This window comes from Capra hircus, chromosome 3 (assembly GCF_001704415.2).
Source record: "Capra hircus breed San Clemente chromosome 3, ASM170441v1, whole genome shotgun sequence".
NCBI lineage: Eukaryota > Metazoa > Chordata > Mammalia > Artiodactyla > Bovidae > Capra > Capra hircus.
The window spans coordinates 84802945-84826579 of record NC_030810.1 but is presented as its reverse complement, the minus strand read 5'-3'; the positions used below and the strand labels follow the sequence as shown (position 1 = coordinate 84826579).

General features: G+C 40.5%; 1 protein-coding gene across 1 annotated transcript in view; it reads left to right on the top strand.

Annotated features, from left to right (window-relative positions):
- Positions 1-22191, top strand: part of VAV3 (vav guanine nucleotide exchange factor 3) — a 429462-nt gene extending 407271 nt beyond the window's left edge. Inside the window, exons 26-27 of the mRNA XM_005678013.3 lie at positions 19118-19269; positions 19934-22191. Of these exons, the coding sequence (XP_005678070.1) occupies positions 19118-19269; positions 19934-19975 (194 nt within the window). The 3' untranslated portion in view covers positions 19976-22191. The remainder of the gene's footprint in view (positions 1-19117; positions 19270-19933) is intronic.

Genomic DNA, 23635 nt, shown 5'->3' with positions numbered 1-23635 from the left:
TAACTCATAGCAACTTACATCTTTTGTTTTTATGATTTTTAAAAATATCCCTTGCTCATTTTATGCCAAGTCCTGATTAAAGGTTGACTCTTAATTAAAGCATTGCTTCTTTTTTTTATGCATGTGCCTCTCAAGAAGTGGTAAAGAGGAAACTCTACATACTCTGTATAGAAAGTTTGTGTAGGATGACGTTAGAGTCATTACCTCTGGTTCATAGCTTTGGGTGTACTGCTAAATATCATCTCAGAATAACTTTTATGAAGAAGTAGTAAATACTGGGGGACATTGGCTTGGACAGGGCATGGTGTCTCCATTCCTTCTGAGTAACGGAGAAAGCAGAGCAGACAAGCCACAAGGACCACCTGTGTTCTGGGTAAGGTTGGAGTTCCAGCTCCCGGTGCCTGCTACTTATTATTATTTTCCTTTTAAATACATAGTCACCTTGGAAAGGAAAGACCCGGGGCATTGTAGAAGAGGCTGCTTGCTTCTGTATTAGCCTAGGTTAGAATGCAGGCATGTCTGCTAAGTTGCTTCAGTTATATCTGACTCTTTGCAACCCTATGGACTATAGCCCGCCAGGCTCCTCTGTCCATGGGATTTTTCAGGCAAGAATACTGGAGTGGGTTGCCATGCCCTCCTCTAGGGGATCTTCCTGACCCAGGCCTCAAACTCATGTCCCTTATCTCTCCTACATTGGCAGCCAGGTTCTTTACCACTAGTGCCATCTCAGAAGCCCCTAGGTTAGACTGTTCTTAGGCAAATTAAAAACTATTCTCAAATGTGTAAAATATGGTAAGATTATGACAGGCCTACCTCATGTAATTTCAAAATAACATATGTAAAGATACTATTTAGAATTAAACAGATATCCAGAGTATTGAACAAGGAGCCTATAGCATTTCTAGGTGAGGAGTAGGCAATGCTCTGTCCTAGGACTGTGAGACTGTTTCTGCCTTTGCAATGACTTGAGTGTTTCCGCTAGAGATGGAGAGAGGAAGAAAGAACAAAGAGAACTCAGGCACAGCAGTGAGCTCTTGTACTTCCCTAGAGACCCCTCATGCAGTGGCCCCATGGAAGATGTTCTGCCCTGTCCTGTGAATCTCTGTAAGAATCTCATTACTTTCCAAAAATGGTCACAGAAAAACTGCCTTAGACTGCTGCAGGTGTACCCTTAGGGCTCGTATATACTGAGTTGACTTTTGCCTTTCTTGCTCTACAGTGAGCACTTAATTATTTTCAGGGCTGCTACTGAGTAAGCTGTCTGACCTTAGGCAAGTCAGTTAGCCTGTCTGGGCCCCAGCTTTCTCATCTGATGAATAAGGAATGAGATTAGACATTTTATTATGTTCTTTCAAAAGCAGCTCCTAGGTTTCTTTCTTTGTACACGTGAAAAAAGGAGGTAAGGTAGAATGGTAATGGACCATTATACTTGGGAAAGTTGCACAATTAGCTATTTCATAACTTATTAATAGACCTTAGGTATTTTCCCAAGTAAATGGAAGATTAGTTGGGCCACAGAGTTGGTTAATGTTTAAAAAAATTGTTGGTTATCACTATATTTACATGATCTCAAAGCTTCTCATCACAGAACTTGTTAATTATAAAAGGGACAGTAGAAAAACCATAAAAGTGATCAAAAATAGCATCACCAATGATGGGACAACTTGATATCATGTGCCTCCTAATGTGATGGCTCTTGAGAAGGCTGCAACACCAGTTTGGTGGTATTCCTGCCCTCCAGGGTCCACAATTGGAATCTAATCATGAGGAAACATCAGACAAACCCAAATTCAATGACATTCTACAAAATAATTGGCCTCTACGCTTCAAAAATATCGGTGGCATGAAAGAGAAAGAGGGTAGAATTGGTTTAGAATGAAGGAGACTAACGAAACATGGCAGCTAGACACAACAGGTTGAGTCTTGTACCTGGAATGATTTTCCTTTTTTACTATAAAGGACACATATGGGACAATTCACACATGTTGAATGTTTCTAGATTAGTCATTTTTTGTTTTTGATAATTGTACTGTTAATGTGTAAGAGAAGAAAATCCCTTTGATTTTAGGAAGGACACGCTGAAATTGTCTTCCCCAGAGACTCAGCAGGTAAAGAATTCGCCTGCCAATGCAGAAGACTCAAGAGACATGGATTCAATCCCTGAGTTGGGAAGATCCCCTGGAGAAGGAAATGGCAACCAACTCCAGTATTCTTGCCTGGGAAATCCTATGGACAGAGGAGCCTTGCTAAAAGAGTCGGACAGGACCTGGCAATTAAACAACAGCACTGAAATATTTAGAGATAAAAGGCATTACGTCTGGAACATATTATAAAATAGTTCAGGAAAACTAAAGAGCTTGATAAAACAAATGTAAAATATTAACACTTGAGGAGTTTGAGTGAAAGAAAATTAGAATTCTTTGTACTATTACTGCAATTTTTACATCTGAATTATTTCAGAAGTAATAAAATTTAGAGATGGTGCCTTTAGCTGAAGAGAACTAACAGAATTGGAGGAAAATGTCAGCATTCTCCTCTTCCGCTTGCTCCAGGAGCAGGGGGAGCTTGGTGTGCTGATTTTAGGACGTGTAGAGTACTGAGTACATTGTACTTGAAACCATCTCTTTACCTGTGACCATATTGTATTTACTTATTCATTCGTTCGTTCTTTTAGTCAACAGATATTTATTCAACACTATGTTCCAAGTTCTGTTCTGGATGCTAAATATAAGAGTGAATAAGATAGACAGCGTTGCTGCTAAGTCGCTTCAGTTGTGTCTGACTCTGTGCAACACTATGGACTATAGCCCTGCCAGGCCCCTCTGTTCTTGGGATTTTCCAGGCAACAATACTGGAGTGGGTTGCCATGCCCTCCCTCCAGGGGATCTTCCTAACCTAGGGATTGAACCTGTGTCTCTTTAAGTCTCCTGCATTGGCAAATGGGTTCTTTACCATTAGTGCCACTGAACAAACACAAAACAAATAACTTCATGTGTGTGTGTGTTAGTGGCTCAGCTGTGTCTTACTCTTTGCGACGTCAAGAACTGTAGCCTGCCAGGCCCCATGGAATTCTCCCTGCAAGAATACTGGAGTGGGTTGCCATTCTCTTCTCCAGGGGATCTTCCCTACCAAGGGATCAAACCCCAGTCTCCCTGCATTGCAGGCAGATCCTTCACCATCTGAGCCACCAAATTCTCCTAAGTCTTATGAAGCAGATGCACAGGTGAACGGGTACAGCAAGAGGACCTGTTTAACCCGGAAGGTCAAGGAAGGACATTTTGAAGAAGTGGCATCTAGGTGACATTTACAAGATCTACAGACAGTTGGCAGGATGTGGGTTACTGAAGGGCAGGGAAACACCAGAGTGAAGAAGCAGTTTGTGTGAAGGACGTTAACAGGAAATAACTTGACACATTTAAAGAGTTGCTGCTGCTGCTAAGTCGCTTCAGTCATGTCTGACCCTGTGCGACCCCATAGAGGGCAGCCTACCAGGCTCCCTGGTCCCTGGGATTCTCCAGGTAAGAACACTGGAGTGGGTTGCCATTTCCTTCTCCAATGCATGAAAGTGAAAAGTGAAAGTGAAGTCGTTCAGTCGTGTCCGACTCTGCAACCCCATGGACTGCAGCCTACCAGGCTCCTCTGTCCATGGGATTTTCCAGGCAAGAGTGCTGGAGTGGGGTGCCATTGCCTTCTCCGATTTGAAGAATTAGAAGGGGGCCAAATGTTTAGAACATAGTGAGTGGATTCTCATATATACAGTGGAAATGTAGTGGAGCATTACAAGCAGAAAATGATATGGACTGATTTACATTGTTTTGAAAGATCACTGCCTACTCTGTGAGAATGGCTTGGAGAGAGGCATGGACAGAGAAAGGAGTGAGGAAAATTCCACAGATGTCCAGGGGAGGGATGATGGAGGTTTGGACAAAAGTTGAACAAAGACAGTAGAGTAAGACAATGGGCTGATTTAGATATAATCTGGAGACTGAATTGACTGGATAAAGGAATTGAGGTAGAAATAGGACATGTGTGATATACAAGTATCTGCCTTCGATGACCCAAATGGTGAAACGATGGCCTGATCAAGAAACAAAAGGGATATAACACATACAAAGGAGAAGGTAATATATTCATTTTGTACAAATTTTTAGTATCTGTGCATACTCAGTGGTTCAGTAGGCAACTGATATTAAGAAGAGTGGTTGGGGTTGAAGATAAGAGTTATGAATCATTCATACTTCATCTCACAGTTTCCATAGAATATATATTAATAGTATTGTTTTTATATAGGTTTAGCAATTTCTTCAAGTGTATTACTCCCTAAAGCCTTGGAAACCAGGTTCCTTTGCTTCTTATTCTCAAATTGCACTTTGCACAGCGCCTCTCATAAAACACATGTTTAGGAAGGGCTAAGTGAGTGAAGTCAGAGCCTAAGGTCTTTGGGAAACATAGCAGGTATTAAAGCACTATGTTATTTGAAGAAACAGGGAAAGATGAGTGGGTTTGAAAACAAATATAGAATAGCTTGATCGTTTTGAAGCTATGACAAATGTTATAGCAATTCTTCAAAAATTGACAAAGGCTTCCTGGGTCTTTGGGACCATACAGGTGACCTTGCAGGAAAAAGTAAAAGCCAGAGCCAAGCCTGCTTCTTCCTAGTGCGGCTGCTTTCCTTTCACACGGGTAGCTCTGTGATTCTATTAGCCATCTGACAAGGGGCTTAAACTTCATTTTAGCCAGTGTTTTAGAAACTTGGAGAATTTGTATCATTCATATTTAACTCACTGTAACATAACTTGCTTATTCCTGATAATTCTTTAAATATCCTGATAATATCTTAGCCTATTTATTAGTTTGGTCACAGTGTTAATAGTGGATAATATTTATCTCCTTTATACAAACTCCTCAAATATCCACTGAGTTTTTAACTTCTTGCCCTTGTAGTTCAACATACCCATATTTATCCACTCATATTCTGATCTCCTAATTTTATCCTCAGTCTTTCATCTTCTTTTTCCTTGGTCATTTGGGATGTGACTTTGATTTAATCTAATTTTATGCTGGTAATTTAAATATCTGTTTTAATCTCATAAAATAGCCTCTTGAACTGCCATAAAAATTATCATAAATTGAGGGGATTAATATTGACAGAAATTTACTCTTACTGTTTTGGAGGCCATAAGTCTGAAATCAAAATGTTGGCAGGGTTGGTTCCTGCTGGAGTCTCTGAGGGACAATTCACTGCATGCCTCCCTTCTAGTTTCTGGATGGCTGCTGGCAGTCCTTGGTGTCGCTTGGTTTATAGACAGCACTCCCAATCTCTGCCTTGTCTTCACATCACCTTTTCCTCTGTGTGTCATCTCCTTTTCTCTTCTTTTATAAAGAAAGTTATTTCATTTACAGCTCATCCTAACACAGGATGATTTCATCTTGAGATCCTTAATTTATATCTGCAAAATTTATATCTTATTTTCCAAATAAGATCACATTCACAGATTTTAGGTGGACATAACTTTTGCAAGGGTTGAGGGCAGTTGAGGGATGAGGGATAGGTGGGGGTGAGCCACCCTTCAACTCACTATAATCTCAGAGTACTAATTTTAAATTTTCCTCCAAATTTTTCCATCTTTTTCTTTTTTTGTTGGAGTTATCAGAAAACTGTGCACTATTAGGGTAGACAGGTAGTTAGTGGATAGGGAATTAGAAGAGAAACATTACCTTAATACAACAAAGTGTATTCAGTGGCTTATAACTTTCCTACAGTGAAATGCATGGTCTTCCTGAGAGAGGGTACTTCTAGCCAATGAAAGTTTCCCCAATAACCTACATGAGTGATTGTCTGAAATATTATAAAATGTACTTGATACAGAATAAGAACTTAGTAATTCTGATATTTAATAATTTAATTTTTAACAGAATATTATGTTATTCAAACACCTTTCACATATATTAATGTCTCCAACCTAGTGTTTCATGAACTGCCAGCCCCATGAGAAGCATCCAAGGAGGGTTTCATTGGTTAAATAAATGTACCAGAAGTGCTGCTTATATGATATAGCAAAGTGACAAGTTTCCCTAGTTTATCTCATCCTGCAACACTGTATCATAGTATCTCAACATAGGTAATGTTTGCATTATGTGCTTTAAGAGCGTTAAATATGTGATGTACTTAGAACAATGTCTGGTACATGGGAAGTGTAAATTACACACTTTTTTCCTGGGCTAAGGTGGTTCCAACATATTGCTGACATCTTCTATATTCTTTTCCTTAGGATGTCTATCACATCCACAGAATTTACCGTTCTTGGGCAACTGATCAACTACAGCCACACATCTTCATTATTTGGTCATGTTGGGCTTCCCTTTTTTATTTACTTATATCAGGAGCTTTACTAGCTTCTGTAAGGCATTTTTATCCTGAACCTGATAGCTTTAACAGTTAGTAGCCAGGACCCAGGGTCACTTCAGAAATCTATGGCTTACAGACTGAAATTCTACAGATACAAGTAACCTCACTCAATGCTATCTTTTTCATGTTTCAAAGCTCAAAAAGCAGCCTATATGTTTTAACATGTCTCATTTTGCATACCATTCTTTCTATAAACCTTATTTTCTAAAGTTAAAACTGCTCTTAGTATGTGTAATTCTCCCCAACTGACTATGGTACCATCATGTGGCAGCCTGACCCAAGGCTTTGGTTTTTCTAGTCTCTCTCCTCTAAAACAAATGTAAACTGAGAAGAATTTTTTTTTCCCCCTCGCTAAAATTTGGATTAGGCTAGCTTTCAGGAACAATGCTGAGAGCTCTTTTTTGCCTCATATATACGACCAGTGTCCAGCTTTCCCTGCTGAATTCCAGATCTGCATAAGGGAGCCAGTATTAACTCTGCTCCTCTCGCCTTTCCTAATAGCATGAGAAGGTGAATACAAACTTGGTCAAGGTTTCATTTCATTCACAACTTTAAGTCAATATTTTAAGAATCCACTTGTACCACTCTACCACACATACCCCTTGGGTGTTACATGCTAGCTTAACAGCTGAGCAACAGAGGAATGCAGGGGGATTCTAGGATTGAGGCTTCTCAGACTTCACGTCAACCCTGGTAGAGGCTTTTTAAAGCAAATATCTTTTGTGACATTTCTGAGAGGTCATCTTCAGGTTTCACTTATACTCAGGTGACTTTATGTCCACAACTACACAAAGCACCTAATTATTTTTTGAACAAAATCTTTAAAATGCTTATTTTGTTCCAGAAACTTGACTTTTTAGAGCTGTTTACCATCATTAGTTATCTCTTTGACTCTTGAAACCCTATGGACTGTAGCCCCCCACAGGCTCCTCTGTCCATGGAATTCTCCAGGCAAGGATACTGGAGTGGGTGGTCATGCCCTTTTCCAGAGCCCTCCTTCCTGACCCAGAGCTCGAGCTTGTGCCTCCTGCATTGGCAGACGTATTCTTTACCTCTAGTGCCACCCGGGAAGCCTGTCTCTTCAAAGCTACTCCAAGTTAAATATACTATATACCTACTCTACCATGATAACCTTTCATATGATGTGCTTTGTTCCCTTCCTTGCCGTATTTCTTTCTCAATAAACTACTCAGATTTCTCAACCCCTTGTCATATACATGGTTGCCAAATTTGCCACCATCCTGGCCACCCTGCTATGAACACATTCAAATTTTTAAGAATTGAGCACAAGCATTTCAGGATTGGCTAACTTGCTCGTTCAAATCTTTTCCTATTGAGAGCTCTGTCTTTCTATCCAAAGCTCCATCTTCCCCACTTAATTTTCCCTCGTTTTCTTCATTGGTCTTCCTCATAGAGAAGTTCTCCAAGAACCTCTTTCCTCATCTCTTCTTTAGCTACTTACAGTCTCACCATTAAGCCCCACAGGTCTCCACACTCATTCATTTGACAGATCTTAACACATATATATGGAATCCAGAAAAACGGTACTGATGAACCTATTTGCAGGGCAGGAATAGACACAGACGTAGAGGACAGACTTGTGGTCATGGCGTGGGGAGAAGAGGGCGGGACAAACTGCGAGAATAGCACTGACATATATGCACTACCGTATGCAAAACAGACAGCGAGGACAGAGCCGCGGAATCGCAAGGGAAGCAGCCTGGTGCTCGGTGACACCAGCGGCGGTGTTAACACGAGAGGGCTGGGGTGTGGGGGTGGGGTGGGAGGAAGACTTATGAGAGAGGGGACATCTGTATACTTACGGCTGATTCATGTTGTTGCATGGCAGAAACCAGCACAACGTTGTGAAGCAGTTATTCTCCAATTAAAAATAAATTTGAAAAAACAGATCTTTATTGAGGGCCTACTGCAGGATGAGCATTGTTCAAATTACTGGGGATGTACAGTGGTGGAAAAAAAAGACAAGTCTGTGCCTTTTTGGAACTCACATGGTAGTGGGGACAGTGGATAATAGATAAAAATAAATTATATAGTTTACTAGAAGAAAGGCCAAAAAGGCAAAATGAAATGGTTGTCTGAAGAAGCCTTACAAATAGCTGTGAAAAGAAGAGAAGCGAAAGGCAAAGGAGAACAGGAAAGATATATCCATCTCAATGCAGAGTTTCAAAGAATAGCAAGGAGAGATAAGAAAGCCTTCCTAAGTGATCAATGCAAAGAAATAGAGGATAACAATAGAATGGGAAAGACTAGAGATCTGTTCAAGAAAATTAGAGATACCAAGGGAACATTTCATGCAAAGATGGGCTCGATAAAGGACAGAAGTGGTATGGACCTAACAGAAGCAGAAGATATTAAGAAGAGATGGCAAGAATACACAGAAGAACTGTACAAAAAAGATCTTCATGACCCAGATAATCATGATGGTGTGATCCCTCACCTAGAGCCAGACATCCTGGAAGGTGAAGTCAAGTGTGCCTTAGAAAGCATCACTATGAACAAAGCTAGTGGAGGTGATGGAATTCCAGTTGAGCTATTTCAAATCCTGAGAGATGATGCTGTGAAAGTGCTGCACTCAATATACCAGGAAATTTGGAAAACTCAGCAGTGGCCACAGGACTGGAAAAGGTCAGTTTTCATTCCAATCCCAAAGAAAGGCAATGCCATAGAATGCTCAAACTACCACACAATTGTACTCATCTCACACGCTAGCAAAGTAATGCCTCAAATTTTCCAATATAGGCTTCAACAGTGCATGAACCGAGAACTTCCAGATGTTCAATCTGGATTTAGGAAAGGCAGAGGGACCAGAGATCAAATTACCAACATCCACTGTATCACAGAAAAAGCCAGAGGATTCCAGGAAAACATATAGTTCTGCTTTATTGACTACACAAAAGCCATTGACTGTGTGGATCACCACAAACTGGAAAATTCTGAAAGAGATGGGAATACCAGACCACCCGACCTGCCTCTTGAGAAATCTGTATGCAGGTCAAGAAGCAACAGTTAGAACAGGACATGGAATAACAGACTGGTTCCAAATTGGGAAAGGAGCACATCAAGGCTGTATATTGTCACCCTGCTTGTTTAACTTATAAGTAGAGTACATCATGCTGGGCTGGATGAACCGCAAGCTGAAATCAGGACTGCTGGGAGAAATATGGATAACCTCAGGTATGCACATGACACTACCCTTATGGCAGAAAGCGAAGAGGAACTAAAGAGCCTCTTGATGAAAATGAAAAAGGAGAGAGAAAAAGCTGGCTTAAAACTCAACTTTCAAAAAGCAAAGATCATGGCATACAGTCCATCACTTCTGGCAAATAGATAGGGAAACAATGGTAATAGTTACAGACTTGATTTTCTTGGGCTCCAAAATCACTGCAGATGGAGACTGCAGCCATGAAATTAAAAGACCCTTGCTTCTTGAAAGAAAAGCTATGATGAACCTAGACAGCATATTAAAAAGCAGAGACATTACTTTGCCAACAAAGGTCTGTCTAGTCAAAGCTATGGTTTTTCCAGTACTCATGTATAGATGTGAAAGTTGGACCATAAAGAAAGCTGAGCACTGAAGAATTAATGCTTTTGAACTGCAGTGTTGGAGAAGACTCTTGAGAGTCCCTTGGACTGCAAGGAGATCCAACCAGTCCATCCTAAAGGACATCAGTCCTGAATATTCACTGGAATGACTGATGTTGAAGCTGAAGTTCCAATACTTTGGACACCTGACACGAAGAACTGACTCCTTGGAAAGGACCCTGATGCTGGGAAAGTTTGAAGGCAGGAGAAGGGGATGACAGAGGATGAGATGGTTGGATGGCATCACTGACTTGATGGGGATGCGTTTGAGCAAGCTCTGGGAGTTGGTGATGGACAGGGAAGCCTGGCGTGCTACAGTCCATAGGGTGGCAGAGTCGGACATGACTGAGTGACTGAACTGAACTGATACTAGAAGTTGGTGAATATTCTGGAAAAATAATTTAACAGTGTAATGCTTCTCAGGGGTTCTGGGAGTGGTTTATGATTTTAACTGAGGTGGTCAGGTGATGAAGAACAAAACTAGAGATTCGTTTTTCTTCCTTTTGGTTGTTTAGTAGAGAGCTGGTTCAGCAGTTTTGAATTTTCTCCATAGTAGAACAGCTGCTGGCTTCACAAGCTCCCCTTCCTAACAAGGTCACTTGGACGACCAGTGCTATAGTCTCTTTGGGGTGCTGTAACAAAATACCATAGACCAAGTGTCTTATAAACCCTAGAAATGCATGGCTTATGCTTCTGGATGTTGGAAAGTTCAAGGTGAAGGGGCGGACAGATTTGGTATCTAGTAATGACCTGCTCTCTGGTTCACAGAAGGTGCTGTGTGTCCTCAGTTGGTGGAAAGGAATGAGGAAGCTCTGTGGGATTGCTTTCATAAGAGCACTAATCCCATTGATGCGGGCTTCATTCTCATGACCTAAGCACTTCTGCAAAGCCTCACTCCCTAGCGCCATCACATGAGGCATTAAGTTTCAACATATGAATTTGGAGGATGGTGAGGGGGTCACAAATATCTGGTCCATAGTAAATGGGGAGTTTCTACTATTATAAACTCACATAAATACCCTAATCCATCTGAAGAGCAGGCTACTGAACTTTGACCATGGCACGGGCAGAACTTCCATGCTCATCCTCAGCAGTAGGACAGTGAGAATTTAGGGGACTGTGTACCCTCTAACTACTTCTTTGCTTGTATATCACTCCCCACCCCACCCCCCGCAATAATCTCAGGTTTTTCTCTGTACCGCATCGTACAACTGGTGTGTGTCCATGGCTCTTTTATGGGGCATTGGGATAGGCCTCATTCTGAAAGTAACTGTTGAGTAAAAACTCAAGGAAGTGTGCACAGAGGAGCCAGTGCAAAGGAAGGCACATATATGACGTGTGCATTGTGAACAGAGCAGCAGAGATGGAGACAGAGAGCAGATCAGCCTATGTGCAGCTATGGAAGACTTTAGCTTTTACTCTGGAAGAAATGGGAAGCCATCGGAAGGATTTAAACAGAGGGAAACGTGGTCTGACTGTAATAGGATTGTTCTAGGGAGCCTGGCTGGGTACAGTCCATAGGATTGCCAAGAACAGAGTGAAGCGACTGAGCACATGGGCGCAGCAACAGTGCAGAAGCAGGAAGACCAGTCAGGAGGCTTATGCAGCAGTTCGGTAGCCTGGACCAACACGCATCCAGACAGGTGATATACTGGGTTGGCTAAATGTGGGGTTTCCCTGGTGGCTTAGAGGTTTAAGCGTCTGCCTCCAATGCAGGAGACCTGGGTTTGATCCCTGGGTCAGGAAGATCCCCTAGAGAAGGAAATGGCAACCCACTCCAGTATTCTTGCCTGGAGAATCCCATGGACAGAGGAGCCTGGTGGGCTACAGTCTATGGGGTTGCAAAGAGTCGGACACGACTGAGCGATTTCACTCACTCAAAATGTTTATTCAGGTTTTTGTATAATATCTTATGGAAAAATCTGAATGAAGTTTTTGGCCAACCCAGTATTATGACGGTGACCCAGCGGGACATTCTCACATATCAGATGTGAGATAGAATAGCAAGAGAATATTCTAAGATGACTGTAAGGTTTTTGGCTTAAGCAGCTGGAAGATTGGAGACTTTTTTTTCTAGGGAAGTACTCAAATGGAGCCTAAATTCTACTCACAGCACTATCTAAGATGAGTGATTTCTGAATCTCAGTATCAACTGTCTCTCATCACTAATTTGTAAGCTCTTTTGAAGTCTGATGCTCTGTCTTAAAGAGTAAGCATTTAGAATAAAGTTCACATCTTGGTAAACTAGATGCCTATAAATAATCTGGAGTCCCCTGAAATGTCAAATGATCTCATTTTCCATAACAATAAGGACTTATTATACTCAGTTTTTCTCGTTAATGGCTTTATATATTTAGATTGTGCAGCATTGAATACCGAGTAGCTGTTTATATTCACAATAAGTCTAAGTACTCCTTGTCATATCTTTGAATTTTAGGTTAGAGGAGATTTGTCCATTTACCAGATGTCAGCATTCAGTTAAATAAAACCAATATTATATATAATGAAGAGAGAGTTGATACTGAGATACAGAAATCACTCATCTTAGATAGTGCTGTGAGTAGAATTTAGGCTCCATTTGAGTACTTCCCTAAAAAAAAAATCTCCACTCTTCCAGTTGCTTAAGCCAAAAACCTTACAGTCATCTTAGAATATTCTCTTGCTATTCTATCTCACATCTGATGTGTCAGAAAGTCCTGCTAGGTTACTATCATAATTCAGCCAATCTGAATTAGTTTCTTCAGTGACAATATATAAAATATACAATAAACACTGTGTATTTGAGAGAGATTGGGGGAACAGATATTTGATACTATGTCTATGAAATTTGCTGCAAGTTTAAGAAGACATGACTAGGTTCCAAAATAAAACTAAGGTTAAGGATCACAAATTTAAATATTCATTAAATTCTCAACATGTTCTCTGTTGCTAGACCATCTGTAGATGATCCTGGTAAAAGGAATTCCTGGATCCTTCAAAGTGGGTCCACATAGGAACATAGTTCTTCAGGAAAATCTCTAGGCCACTATTGGGCCCAGACTCAGGGACAACTGTGTTGATGATGGTACCATTGGTACAACTGTCTGATATTTTTTACTGATGACTTTTTTTTTTGTTAACATAAATGAGTGTAAATACCTGTGGTTGTTCCAACTAAAGGCTCCGCATTTGGTAATTCCTGCCCCAGAGAATAATTACCAAATGCTTAGCCTCATCTTCAGTTATACAAATGATGGATAATTAAGTGGTAGTTCAAAAATACTTTGATTTGATAATCAGTACCTTAAGGACAAGTGTTGATTGAGCTTGGTCTCTGCAGTGTACAAATTTCAAATGTTATTGAAAATTGAGTGGATTTTCATTTGCTCATGAACATGAATAGCCTAATCAAGGCGGAGCATAACACTTTAAAGCAATGCTAAGTTAACCTTGACAACAGAAATATATGTGTCGATACCAGTTCACTAGTACTTTTTATTCTACTGTGAACATTGGGTTCCTTTTTTAATTGACATACTTCTGTGGCTCTGTCCTCTTAGTCAAGTCTCAGAACTGAATAATATTCAGTAGTTATTTGCCAGTCAGTTTATAATGGTTATGCCAATAGCTTCTGTTTCTATTAGAAAATGTCAGTATTTCAAGTTTTAACTTGGAAGAGTTATTATTTGACTGTACTTTGAATAACTGTAATGAGAACTATCACTAGACTATGAAGTGAAGTGAAGTGAAGTTGCTCAGTCGTGTCCGACTCTTTGTGACCCCATGGACTGTAGCCTACCAGGCTTCTCCTTTCGTGGGATTCTCCAGGCAAGAATACTGGAGTGGGTTACCATTTCCTTCTCCAGGGGATCTTCCCGACCCAGGGAACGAACCCAGGTCTCCCACGTTGGAGGCAGACGCTTATGAGCCACTTATTTGCTAATGTTCCATAAACATTAGCCCATTTGAATGCCAGGTATCATATGAAATTAACCAGAGAGACCTACGTGGCTGTGATGGTCTCTCTGAGCAATGTTCTCCGTCTATACTAATAAGGAGTTGAAAGTATTTGAGGAAGGAGGAAAGTTAGGCCCTAAACTAAGGCATGCAGTTTGCAAATGATTATTTTAATGAAAAAGGTCTCAACACAGATTTTTAGTATTATCCCAGTGGATACAGATATGAATAAAAGTTCTTTCTCTTAAGAAGCTTCCTGGAATAATGTGATATACTAGCACCAGGCTCCCTACAGTACTAGGTGGTGAATGAATTTTAGGCCAGGAAGTAAAAGGAATAGGAGGTTATAATCCCTTAATGTCCCCATTTGAATGTCACTGTTACTCAGCTGTTTTTATTCCATTCCAGGATATGCACCTACCAATAATTCTTACATTAGCATCTTGGTACAGTTGGAGGAATATGATGTAGAAAACATCTATCTGTACGTGTGTGTAGAAATAGGTGGATATAGTCTAACTATGGGCATAAATGTTTTATAGGTTAAACCATTTCACAAAATATCTTTATCAAATGCTTTATTCTGACATTGCTTCCATTTAGATTTAAGTCCATGCTTTCCTAGGGAGACACATTCTTTTACACTCTTTTCTCCGTAGGTGCCAGGTGTTCAAATGCTGTTTTGCCAGCATACAAGAATTTAGGACCCAAAGACAGTGAAAATTGATATGTAGAAAGAGTGACAACAATAAGTCATGCTACAATGTGTGAAAACTAGAAAGCATCTTACCAGGACTTACAATGTTTGGCTGAGAGCTACATCTTGGGATATAAGAGGTTAATCCATTTCTCTCCTGAGAAGATTCCTCAGGCCGATGGTATGGTTAATGCCATGAGACATACTGTATTTAATAGCTGTTCAGCACCTCAGAAAAAAAATGATAGTTGTTGTAGGAATATCATTGATAGATTCTGGCTCTCAGGGATCCTGGGCAACAAGACATGAACATATTTCATGTTCTTTCCTTTGTGTTGTGCTGGTTTTTGTTGGAAGCTGAGCAGTTAAGTGAGCAAAGATGAGCTCAACGAATAGGAGGAGGCGCTATCTACCTAAATTTGAGATTTAAATACCATTTAGTTGTGTTTTCATTGACTTCTTATTTCTTCCTTCTAGAGTTAACTTTTGTTATCTTTCAGACTCTTGACTTGAATTACCTTCATTGGAAATTTTGGGGAAATACCACTTCTTTTTATTACTCCATGGATAAATAGTCCCAGAGAGAGAATCAAGCATGGACACTTAGAAGTAATGAGCAGAATGAAGAGTTCTCCCAAACACTGGATAGGAATCTTGGCACCAGATTTTCTGCCAACAGTAGAGTTACGGTGCCATTTTCCTCATTCAGTTAGAGCTGGCGTCCTTTCCTCTCCTTAACAATAGATATAACGTGACCTCGAAATCAAACAAACCAGTTACATTGCATGGTAATATAAAGTCAATTGCACAGATTATAAAATTAGTTGTATGGACACATACTGCTATATTTTTTTTTAAAAAAAAAAGTGTAACTTGGAACATGCAGTGGACTAGAAGAGAACCTTGATTATCAACAAGGATACACTTCAGGGTAGGCCAAATATGGGAGGCCACTTATGAAAAAGTGTCATGCATGCATCAATTTATATATGAACCCAAGAACCACTGAACCCCTCCTTTCAGTTCCTCTGCCCAGTCTGGTTGGTTGGAATCTAAGCATCCCCTTAATGAGCTACTGCTATTCTTAGGTACAAGAGTATGTTAATAACCCAGACTCTTTCAAGTTCATCCTTAAGGTGAGGTCTGCCTTCTCAAGAACCAGGATGGTAGCTATCGCATTCCAGACAGCAGGGCAGAATAAAGAACAAGAGAAGGGTGAAGATGTGTGCCAGCTGCCTTCCCAAAGATGCCTCACGATACTTTTGCTAACATCCCATCCCAGTAGCAAGAACTTAGTAATAGAGTCTCTGGGCAAACATAGCTCAACCAAATAACTTATTACATGGCTTAAGGGGAGAATACACATTGGGAGAAAGTTTACAATCACACTTCCTTTTCTATTACAGTGGCACCTTGGCATCAGCAGGGAGAGTTTTAAAACTGTCCAAGGTGGTACCTGAAGCAGAGGGATAGATGCAGAGTAGGCAGCAGTGAAGAGCCTTGACTCGAGTCACACTGTGTAGGTTTGAATCTAGGTTGTTCTCAAATATGAAGAAATATTATGGGTATCTTCCTCTGAGTTTTTGTGACAATTAAATGAATATAAAACACTGAGCATGGCATCTGACACTTTCAAACCATTTGATAATTTTAGCCCTGATTATTAAAAGTAAAGTGAGAGGTTTTCGAGCATCTAAATGCATAGATATTTTCTGTACACTCCTATAGCTGGGGGATATATTTACTCTCTTTTCCAGATATTTTATTGTTGGAAATAAGCTACCATGCACATGCTTGTTTGGAGGGTGAGGGTGGTTCTTAACAAAGTTTATGAGTGATTTTCTTGAATTTTCAGTGGGTTCTGCATATTTCATTGACGCCACCCTATCGGCTTTTATATCTCTTCTTTATATCAGTTATAATGTGAAGCGTGTTACATTAAGAATTTACATGATTGCCATCTCCACCGATGTGGCAAAGTAGGGATTGTGCACCACATCAAAGAAGGCCAACCTTGGGGGGAAGGGGTTCAACAATGGCGGCATGGAGGGCTATGCTGTGCTCACCTGTAAAGAGATGGATCGCTCTGAATTGCATTAATGTCAATCAAAATGTAAAAATCTGGCTTGATTGTCATTTAAAAATGCTGATAGGAGACGAATGGGTGACAATGAAGCTTGATATTTCAACTTGGATGTGACAGTTTTCTTAAGGTTCTAGACAACGAAATAGCTGTGTCAAGATGTGTTTTGCCAACACCTAAATGCTCTTTGCTTCTCTCTTTTTCTTTCCTTCTCTAAGCCCCTTCTTTGTTCTGTGGGTTTTCTTTTGTAACTCCACCAGACTACAGCTTTGTCCCCCCTTCTTCCACTCCTTTCTGGTCAGGTACTGCTTTACTGCTTTTATGTGTCTTTTCAACTTGCTTTTGTTTGCAAGTATTTCGACTTCTGTGTATGGCTTCTCATGTAGATACATTTCCTCACACACAGCCGCTCCAGTCACATTCCCACCATGCACTTTCCTTTCCTCTGTCATCAAGTCATCGTTTGTCTTGACATTCCAATCCTCTAGTTTTATGTGTGTGCTCATGTTATATTTCAGCAAGACATTTTTTCTTTCATCAGTTAGAAAGAATTGAGAGGTGAAAGTATAAAGGGAGAATGAAGTGCTTTATAAAACTAGTTTCCTTGAGGATCAGAAATTTTAGTTGGGAAAAGCCAGTGTTCATGTCTTTCCATTAAGAAAATAAATAGGACCAAAATCCCAGCTTTATCTCCAAATATAAGAATAGAATTTAGTTCATATTGCTTTGAAGGATGACTGTTCATCTGCTTGTGCAGGGCATTCTGGTCTTAATTTCTGTTATTAGCCAGAGAATGTAAGGGCTGTTTATGTGACATGTAGGGAGTACATGATGGCTGAATAAAGTATGTTTTCTTACAGATTTTTAAAATTTAACCTGTAAATCCCAATGGAATAATCAAATATAGTACTAGAAGGCCCTTACAAGTTATCTGGTATAGACCTTTCATTTTATAGGTGAGAAGAATGTGGCCCAGAGGGGTTAAAAGAACTGTACAAGGTCACACAGTTAAGTTGATGATGGGTTTTTCCATCACTGGGGTGTTTTTACGTGCACGACTCTAAGAGTAGTGCCCCAGTAATGGGATGGTTTTCAGTAAGGAAACTATTAAAGTGGTTTGTGTCCGAACAGTAGAATAAAATGACCTATTTTTGCTCCCTTTACAGTTCTGAAATCTACAGCGTTGCCATTCGTTTATCTTATGATGGACACCTGGAGACTAAAAAATTTCTATCATTGCAAAGCTCTGGAAAATAGGCCAGAGATCCCAGTCTCCAAGAGGGCACAGTTTTCCAGGGTGACAGTCATAACTGTAGCTGTCTAGACACTGGGAACTGTTAAAAATATGATGTATGGCAATTCCCATGTTTTTTTTTTTCCTTTCTTGTACTTCAGTTTCTCTACCGTTTAAGGTTTATAAAGTTCCACCAATCCCAGGTGAGTGATTCTCAGAATCACTGAAAATATAATTGAAAATACTTTATAACCCCAAGAAGCAACAGGTAGAGATGTTAATATGAAATGTGTTCTGAAACACCAGAGATGAACAGATGTCCAGCTTGAACTGAGTTTTCCTTTCGGGACAAGCAGATGAAGGCAAAGAAGGGGTTAGCTCCTCTCCTACTATTGAAAAAAAATCTAAGTATAGGAAGCGAACACCCTGAATCTTGTTTTTGGTTATGTATTTCAGTAAAGATTTTCTATACCATCTGAGCCACCAGGGCAGTTCTATAAGATTTGTTTGAAATAAAGAAGATACATGGATGGTGTTTATTATTTTTTTCCATGAAACATGATTTAAGCTTCTTCACAAGTGAAATTATATATAAAAGAGTAACTGTCTCTAAATAGTTTTAACTAAAAAAAAGGCTGTTTGTGGGGAGGAGATGCCATTTGACTAGAAGTGATGACATGAATTCAGTAGGAGCCTTTCAGAGCAAAAAAAAAAAAAAAAAGTTAATTGTTTTGAGTCTTAGTTGAGAAGCTTACAAGATAAAAATGTGAAGCTTTTACCATAGAGGTTCTAGTTAAAAATGGACTACTGTGCCATCAATAGGAAATTTATGCTAGTTATTTGAGATTCTGTCACCCTAGATAGTAATTTAGATATTCACATTTTTCCTGCCAAACTACAAAAACTAGTCCCTGTTTGGAAGTTCCTGTGAAGAGCATGAAAACCGAATAATGAGTCTTTAAACTTTGTGGACCTGACTGCCGCTGGCTGAATTGAAACAGCAGTTCTGCTGCTTTCAAGCCCCTCTGCCATCATCACTAGTCTGTAGTGAAATCACGGCTGTGCATCTTGATAGCATCTAGAACATCCATCTGACTAGCTTCTTATGATCGGTACAGTGCAAATCCATTCTGACGCCCCCTAATCTCTTTACAGTGTTAAGTCCAAAGGTGCTGGGCATCGCTATTGCTCGGTATGACTTCTGTGCCAGAGATATGCGAGAACTGTCCCTGCTGAAAGGAGATGTGGTGAAGATTTACACGAAGATGAGTGCGAACGGCTGGTGGAGAGGAGAAGTAAATGGCAGGGTGAGCGTCCCTCTCAATGTGACCATCCTGTAAAGGAAGGGGGTGGGGCAGCCACTGGCACCCATGATGCTGGGGGGAACCCCTCACTACCTTACAGTTGTTGCCCTCCCAGAGTCCTGGCTCCACATGGGTGGTGTTCCTTACTGAAAACAGGGACTCCAGAAAAATGCATTGCGTGACTAGGATACTGACATAAACAAAGTTTACTTAGGCAAATTTGATGGCTTCCTTTTGGGAAAAGGGTTTAGGAGCATGTCAGTTCTTTTGAGTCTGTAAGCCTCTTTTTAAGTCTAGAGCATCAGCTTTATGCGGAGCACAAAATATCTGTGAGAGCCACTGGTCTAAATTAGAAAGAGCAGGCATAGGACCTCTGTCTTTATATCTTGTTCTATAGCAGAAGAGGAGAGCATTAAGTAGTAGAACCTCTTAATTTACGTATTTGTGTCCTCACAGATTAGAACACTGTTGAAGCGTATTTTATTCCACCCTTTCTACCACTCACTCTATTGGGCTTTTAGCAGCAGTTTAAACCAATCCTCTTCATCTGCAGTGGGCATTGTGGGCATTAAACCCCAGCTTAACTCTGGGTGTTATGAAAATGAACTGCTCTGTTTGAAGTGCTGGATAGAGTCACATTGCTGTGTCGGTTGCTTTTCCTTTTTAGGTGGGCTGGTTTCCATCCACATATGTGGAAGAGGATGAGTAAATTCCAGTCCAGCGTTGCACTGCACCAGGAATTTCAGAGAAGGGATTAACAGCAGCCTGTACAGCATTACGAATTCACTGAAGTGTTTAAAAAGCTGCCTTTCTGGCTATTCAACATCTTCTCTCTCTTTCCCCTCCTAAGTCTTAATGCTGGGATTTCTAAAGATGCTGGTACTGACAGATTAATGGCTCGCCTAGAGCTATGCAAGAAACAGCCTGCCCGTCTGTCATCATCAGGGACCAGGGCAAAGCCAAAAGCTTTTCTTCCCCCAGAAAGCCCTGAAAGCACACTGGTTCATGTTTCTCTCTATTTCGTCCAGTCAGACATCATGAATGCCAGCCATCAGTACATGTCTAATGTGTATTTACTTTCTTCTCCTGTGCCATTCTCCAGAATTTTTGATGGTACAAAGAAGCAGAAGTTTAATTTTGCTTTCTTCAGCATGAAGAAAAATGGGAGTTCTGCCACTGGGGCAGCTTACCGAAAAGGTCCAGCATTACTTGTCTTAAATTGCCCAGCAAGGTGACTCATTGCCTGGCAAACACTTGTACCCGCCGCTCCCCCCCCCCCACTACCATCAGTGTTCCTCATGTGAAAGTTTAAGAGGCAAATGCTCAGCTTTGCTTAGTAAGTGACATCTGTGGGAGGGAGGAGTTTATAGTCATTTGAAGTCCTGATTATATTTGCAAACTTCTTCATAAGAAGACATACCCCAAAAAGTGGATAAAAGAGTATCTTCATGTTAAATTTTCACAACCTTCATGATTTCATAGGGTTATTTTAGAAAATGTAGTACTTCACTTTATGAGATAATCTTGGCTGGGTATTTTTTTGGGGTAGTTACAAGTAACCTGAGTTAAGGTGCCATTGTTTACATAAACAGACCAATGACTATGATTTATAGTAAGTCATTTTCAGAGAAGCAACATTATTAACATATGCCTTTTCCTCCTCCCCGACTCCCCTGCCCAAATGAAAAAGACCTGGGACATACATGCCGATTCCCTCATTTTCCTGGAGTATTTACAGTAGCACAAACAACCTCACTGAGGATTTCTGAAGGAAAGCACATTAAGGTCCTTTATGCATTTCAGGGACACAAAGGAGCGTCACTAGACTTTTATGATCTTATCCACTGTGGGCTCCCAGCACTCACTGAGGCTCTTCCCATCTGAGTCCATTTCCAGGTGTGTATTAATTGGTGGGAAGATAAGTCTGCAGTGCATTTATTTGACCAAGTCTTCACTGTTTATATGAGGAGTCTAAGTACATTTTTCCTGGGATGTACAGAGTGCCCAGTCAAGAGAATCAAGTTAAGACACTAACTTGGCCCTTTCCTGATGAAATATTTTCTCCATAGCAGAAGTCATGTTCTGACAAGACTCAGTGTCTACAGAAAACATTAGAAGCATTAACTTCATAGAGCCAAATTAGGAACATTTAGCTCTGAAATCTTGGATCATCTTTAAAATGAGGTGGGTGTGATTGGCCTTCTCCCCAACCCACTGAGGGCCAGAACTTGATGTTTCGTGGATACTTCTCCCTTTAGAGACCCTCGTGGGCTAGGACTTCTCAAATAGGATAGATTCAGGACCTTTACCTCAGAATTATGTAAACTGTGATTGTGTTTTAGAAAAGTTACTTGCTAAAACCAGTTAAGTTTTTGTATATGTGTAAATGATCATGAAATTGAGTTTTATAAGATGTTCTGTATAGTGAAGTTACACACTCAAGGTGTCTCTTTGGAGTGGATTCTTTCCCATAAAGTCTTATCTGCAACATTGTGTCTGGGTAATGTTTTGTCTGTTACTGTCTGCCAAATGTTACGGAGAGAGCAGCTTCATACAAACTGAAACACTCCTGTGTAAAGTACTGTAGCTTGTGCTGTTTCTTTTGTTGTTTTTTTTTTTTTAGCCAATAGACTCCCTCTCTTGCTACATTTCATGGACCTGGGTGTTTCCCAGCAGAGGATATTAGCGTCCCTTTTCATGACCTTACCATTTACATCTTTGTCTATGTTAAATACTTCATATTGGAAACTTTAAATGCTGCAGATTTGTGTAGATTTCTAATACCAAAGACAGAAGTAAATGTTTTCCATATACTTTGTCTTGCCTGTATGCAGCCCTATGTAATATGGTGAATTAGAGTGGTATTTCACTTTGTAATATTTTGTAAATATGTCAATATAATAAATAGTTACTACTTGCATTACATCGATTGAGAGCTGAAGTCTTTCCATCGAACAGTTCCATACATAATTCAGCATGTGCAGATCTCATCATAAACACAAGACTAGAAGCCCTAACTGTGATCTGCAATAGTTGCAGATAATATATCATTGACATGCTTACCATGTGCCACACAGTTCTAAATGCTTTATGTGCTCTAATTTACAATAACCCCAGGAGGTATAACCCCATATTACCTCCCTTTTCAGATGAAGGAACAGGCATTTTGAGAGGCTGTAGCTTGACCCATCTTACAGAGCTGGCAAGTGTCAGAGTGTTCCAACTTGGATGGTCTGACTCCAGAGCCTGTACCACCACACTTCATAGGGACAAAAGGGTTTCCTTGGTGGCTCAGCGGTAAAGAATCTGTCTGCCAATGCAGGAGACACAGGTTCGATTCCTGAGTCGGGAGATCCCTTTGAGATGGAAATGGCAACCCACTCCAATATTCTTGCCTGGGAGATCCCATTAGACAGAGAAGCCTGGTGGGCCACAGTCCACAGTTTTGCAAAGAGTCAGACATGACTTAGAAACGAAACAGAAACAACAGGGGCAAAAGGGAGATTAGGGATGTAAGACTGCATAGTTGAGCAGCTGTGATACAAAAGAGTGGTTTAAATGATTGAAGATGAACACAATTCAGAAACATTCTCCTATTCCTGCCTCCTAAAAGAGAGTCTCAAATAGATGTTGCCCAGAGAGATAGATGTCAGAGATTGACCTTTATCTATTTTGATTCAACCTTTCCATAGAAAATGATGAAGTGCAAAGCCAGAGAGACTTGGAGGCAGAGCAGGCCTGTGGGTTGTCCCCAGTGGTGGAGGCAGGTTGGCTCAGAACAGCAGGGACGCCCATTCCTTCTAAAGAGCGGGGAAGGTCAGTTTCAAGGTAATACCGTCTGGTTGATGTCACCAGCACACTGCGCTCAGAAATACAAAATCTCCCCTATTTCATTATAGTATGGTGGGTTACCCCAGCCCTGACTCCCACTACTTGAAGGGCTGATTCCTTTGGATTTCTCTTCAACATGTTATCATTGAGGGGACTTTAGACCTTGTATCTTATCATCACCATTCTTACCACTACCAAGCATGATAGGAACTCCTTCTTTGTTAACATGGGGATAACCCTTATAAATCAGTAAAATATTGTCTTCCATCAAGTCATTTAAGTAAATATATTGATAATTAGTCTTTAGGTGCCTTGCTTTGTTCTATTTAACTTGACAACTGTACAGAAGAGTGATAAAAGCATCGCCCCAGACATCAGCATCTCTGGGTTCCCATCCCATCCTCACCACACAGGGGCTCGGCCAATCAGTATAATAACAGCAGGTACTTGACAGGATGGTCGTGGGACTCAACGGAGACTGTACATATGAAGTGTAATTGTGTCTGGCTTGCTCTGAACCACTTTTATCGTTGTCATT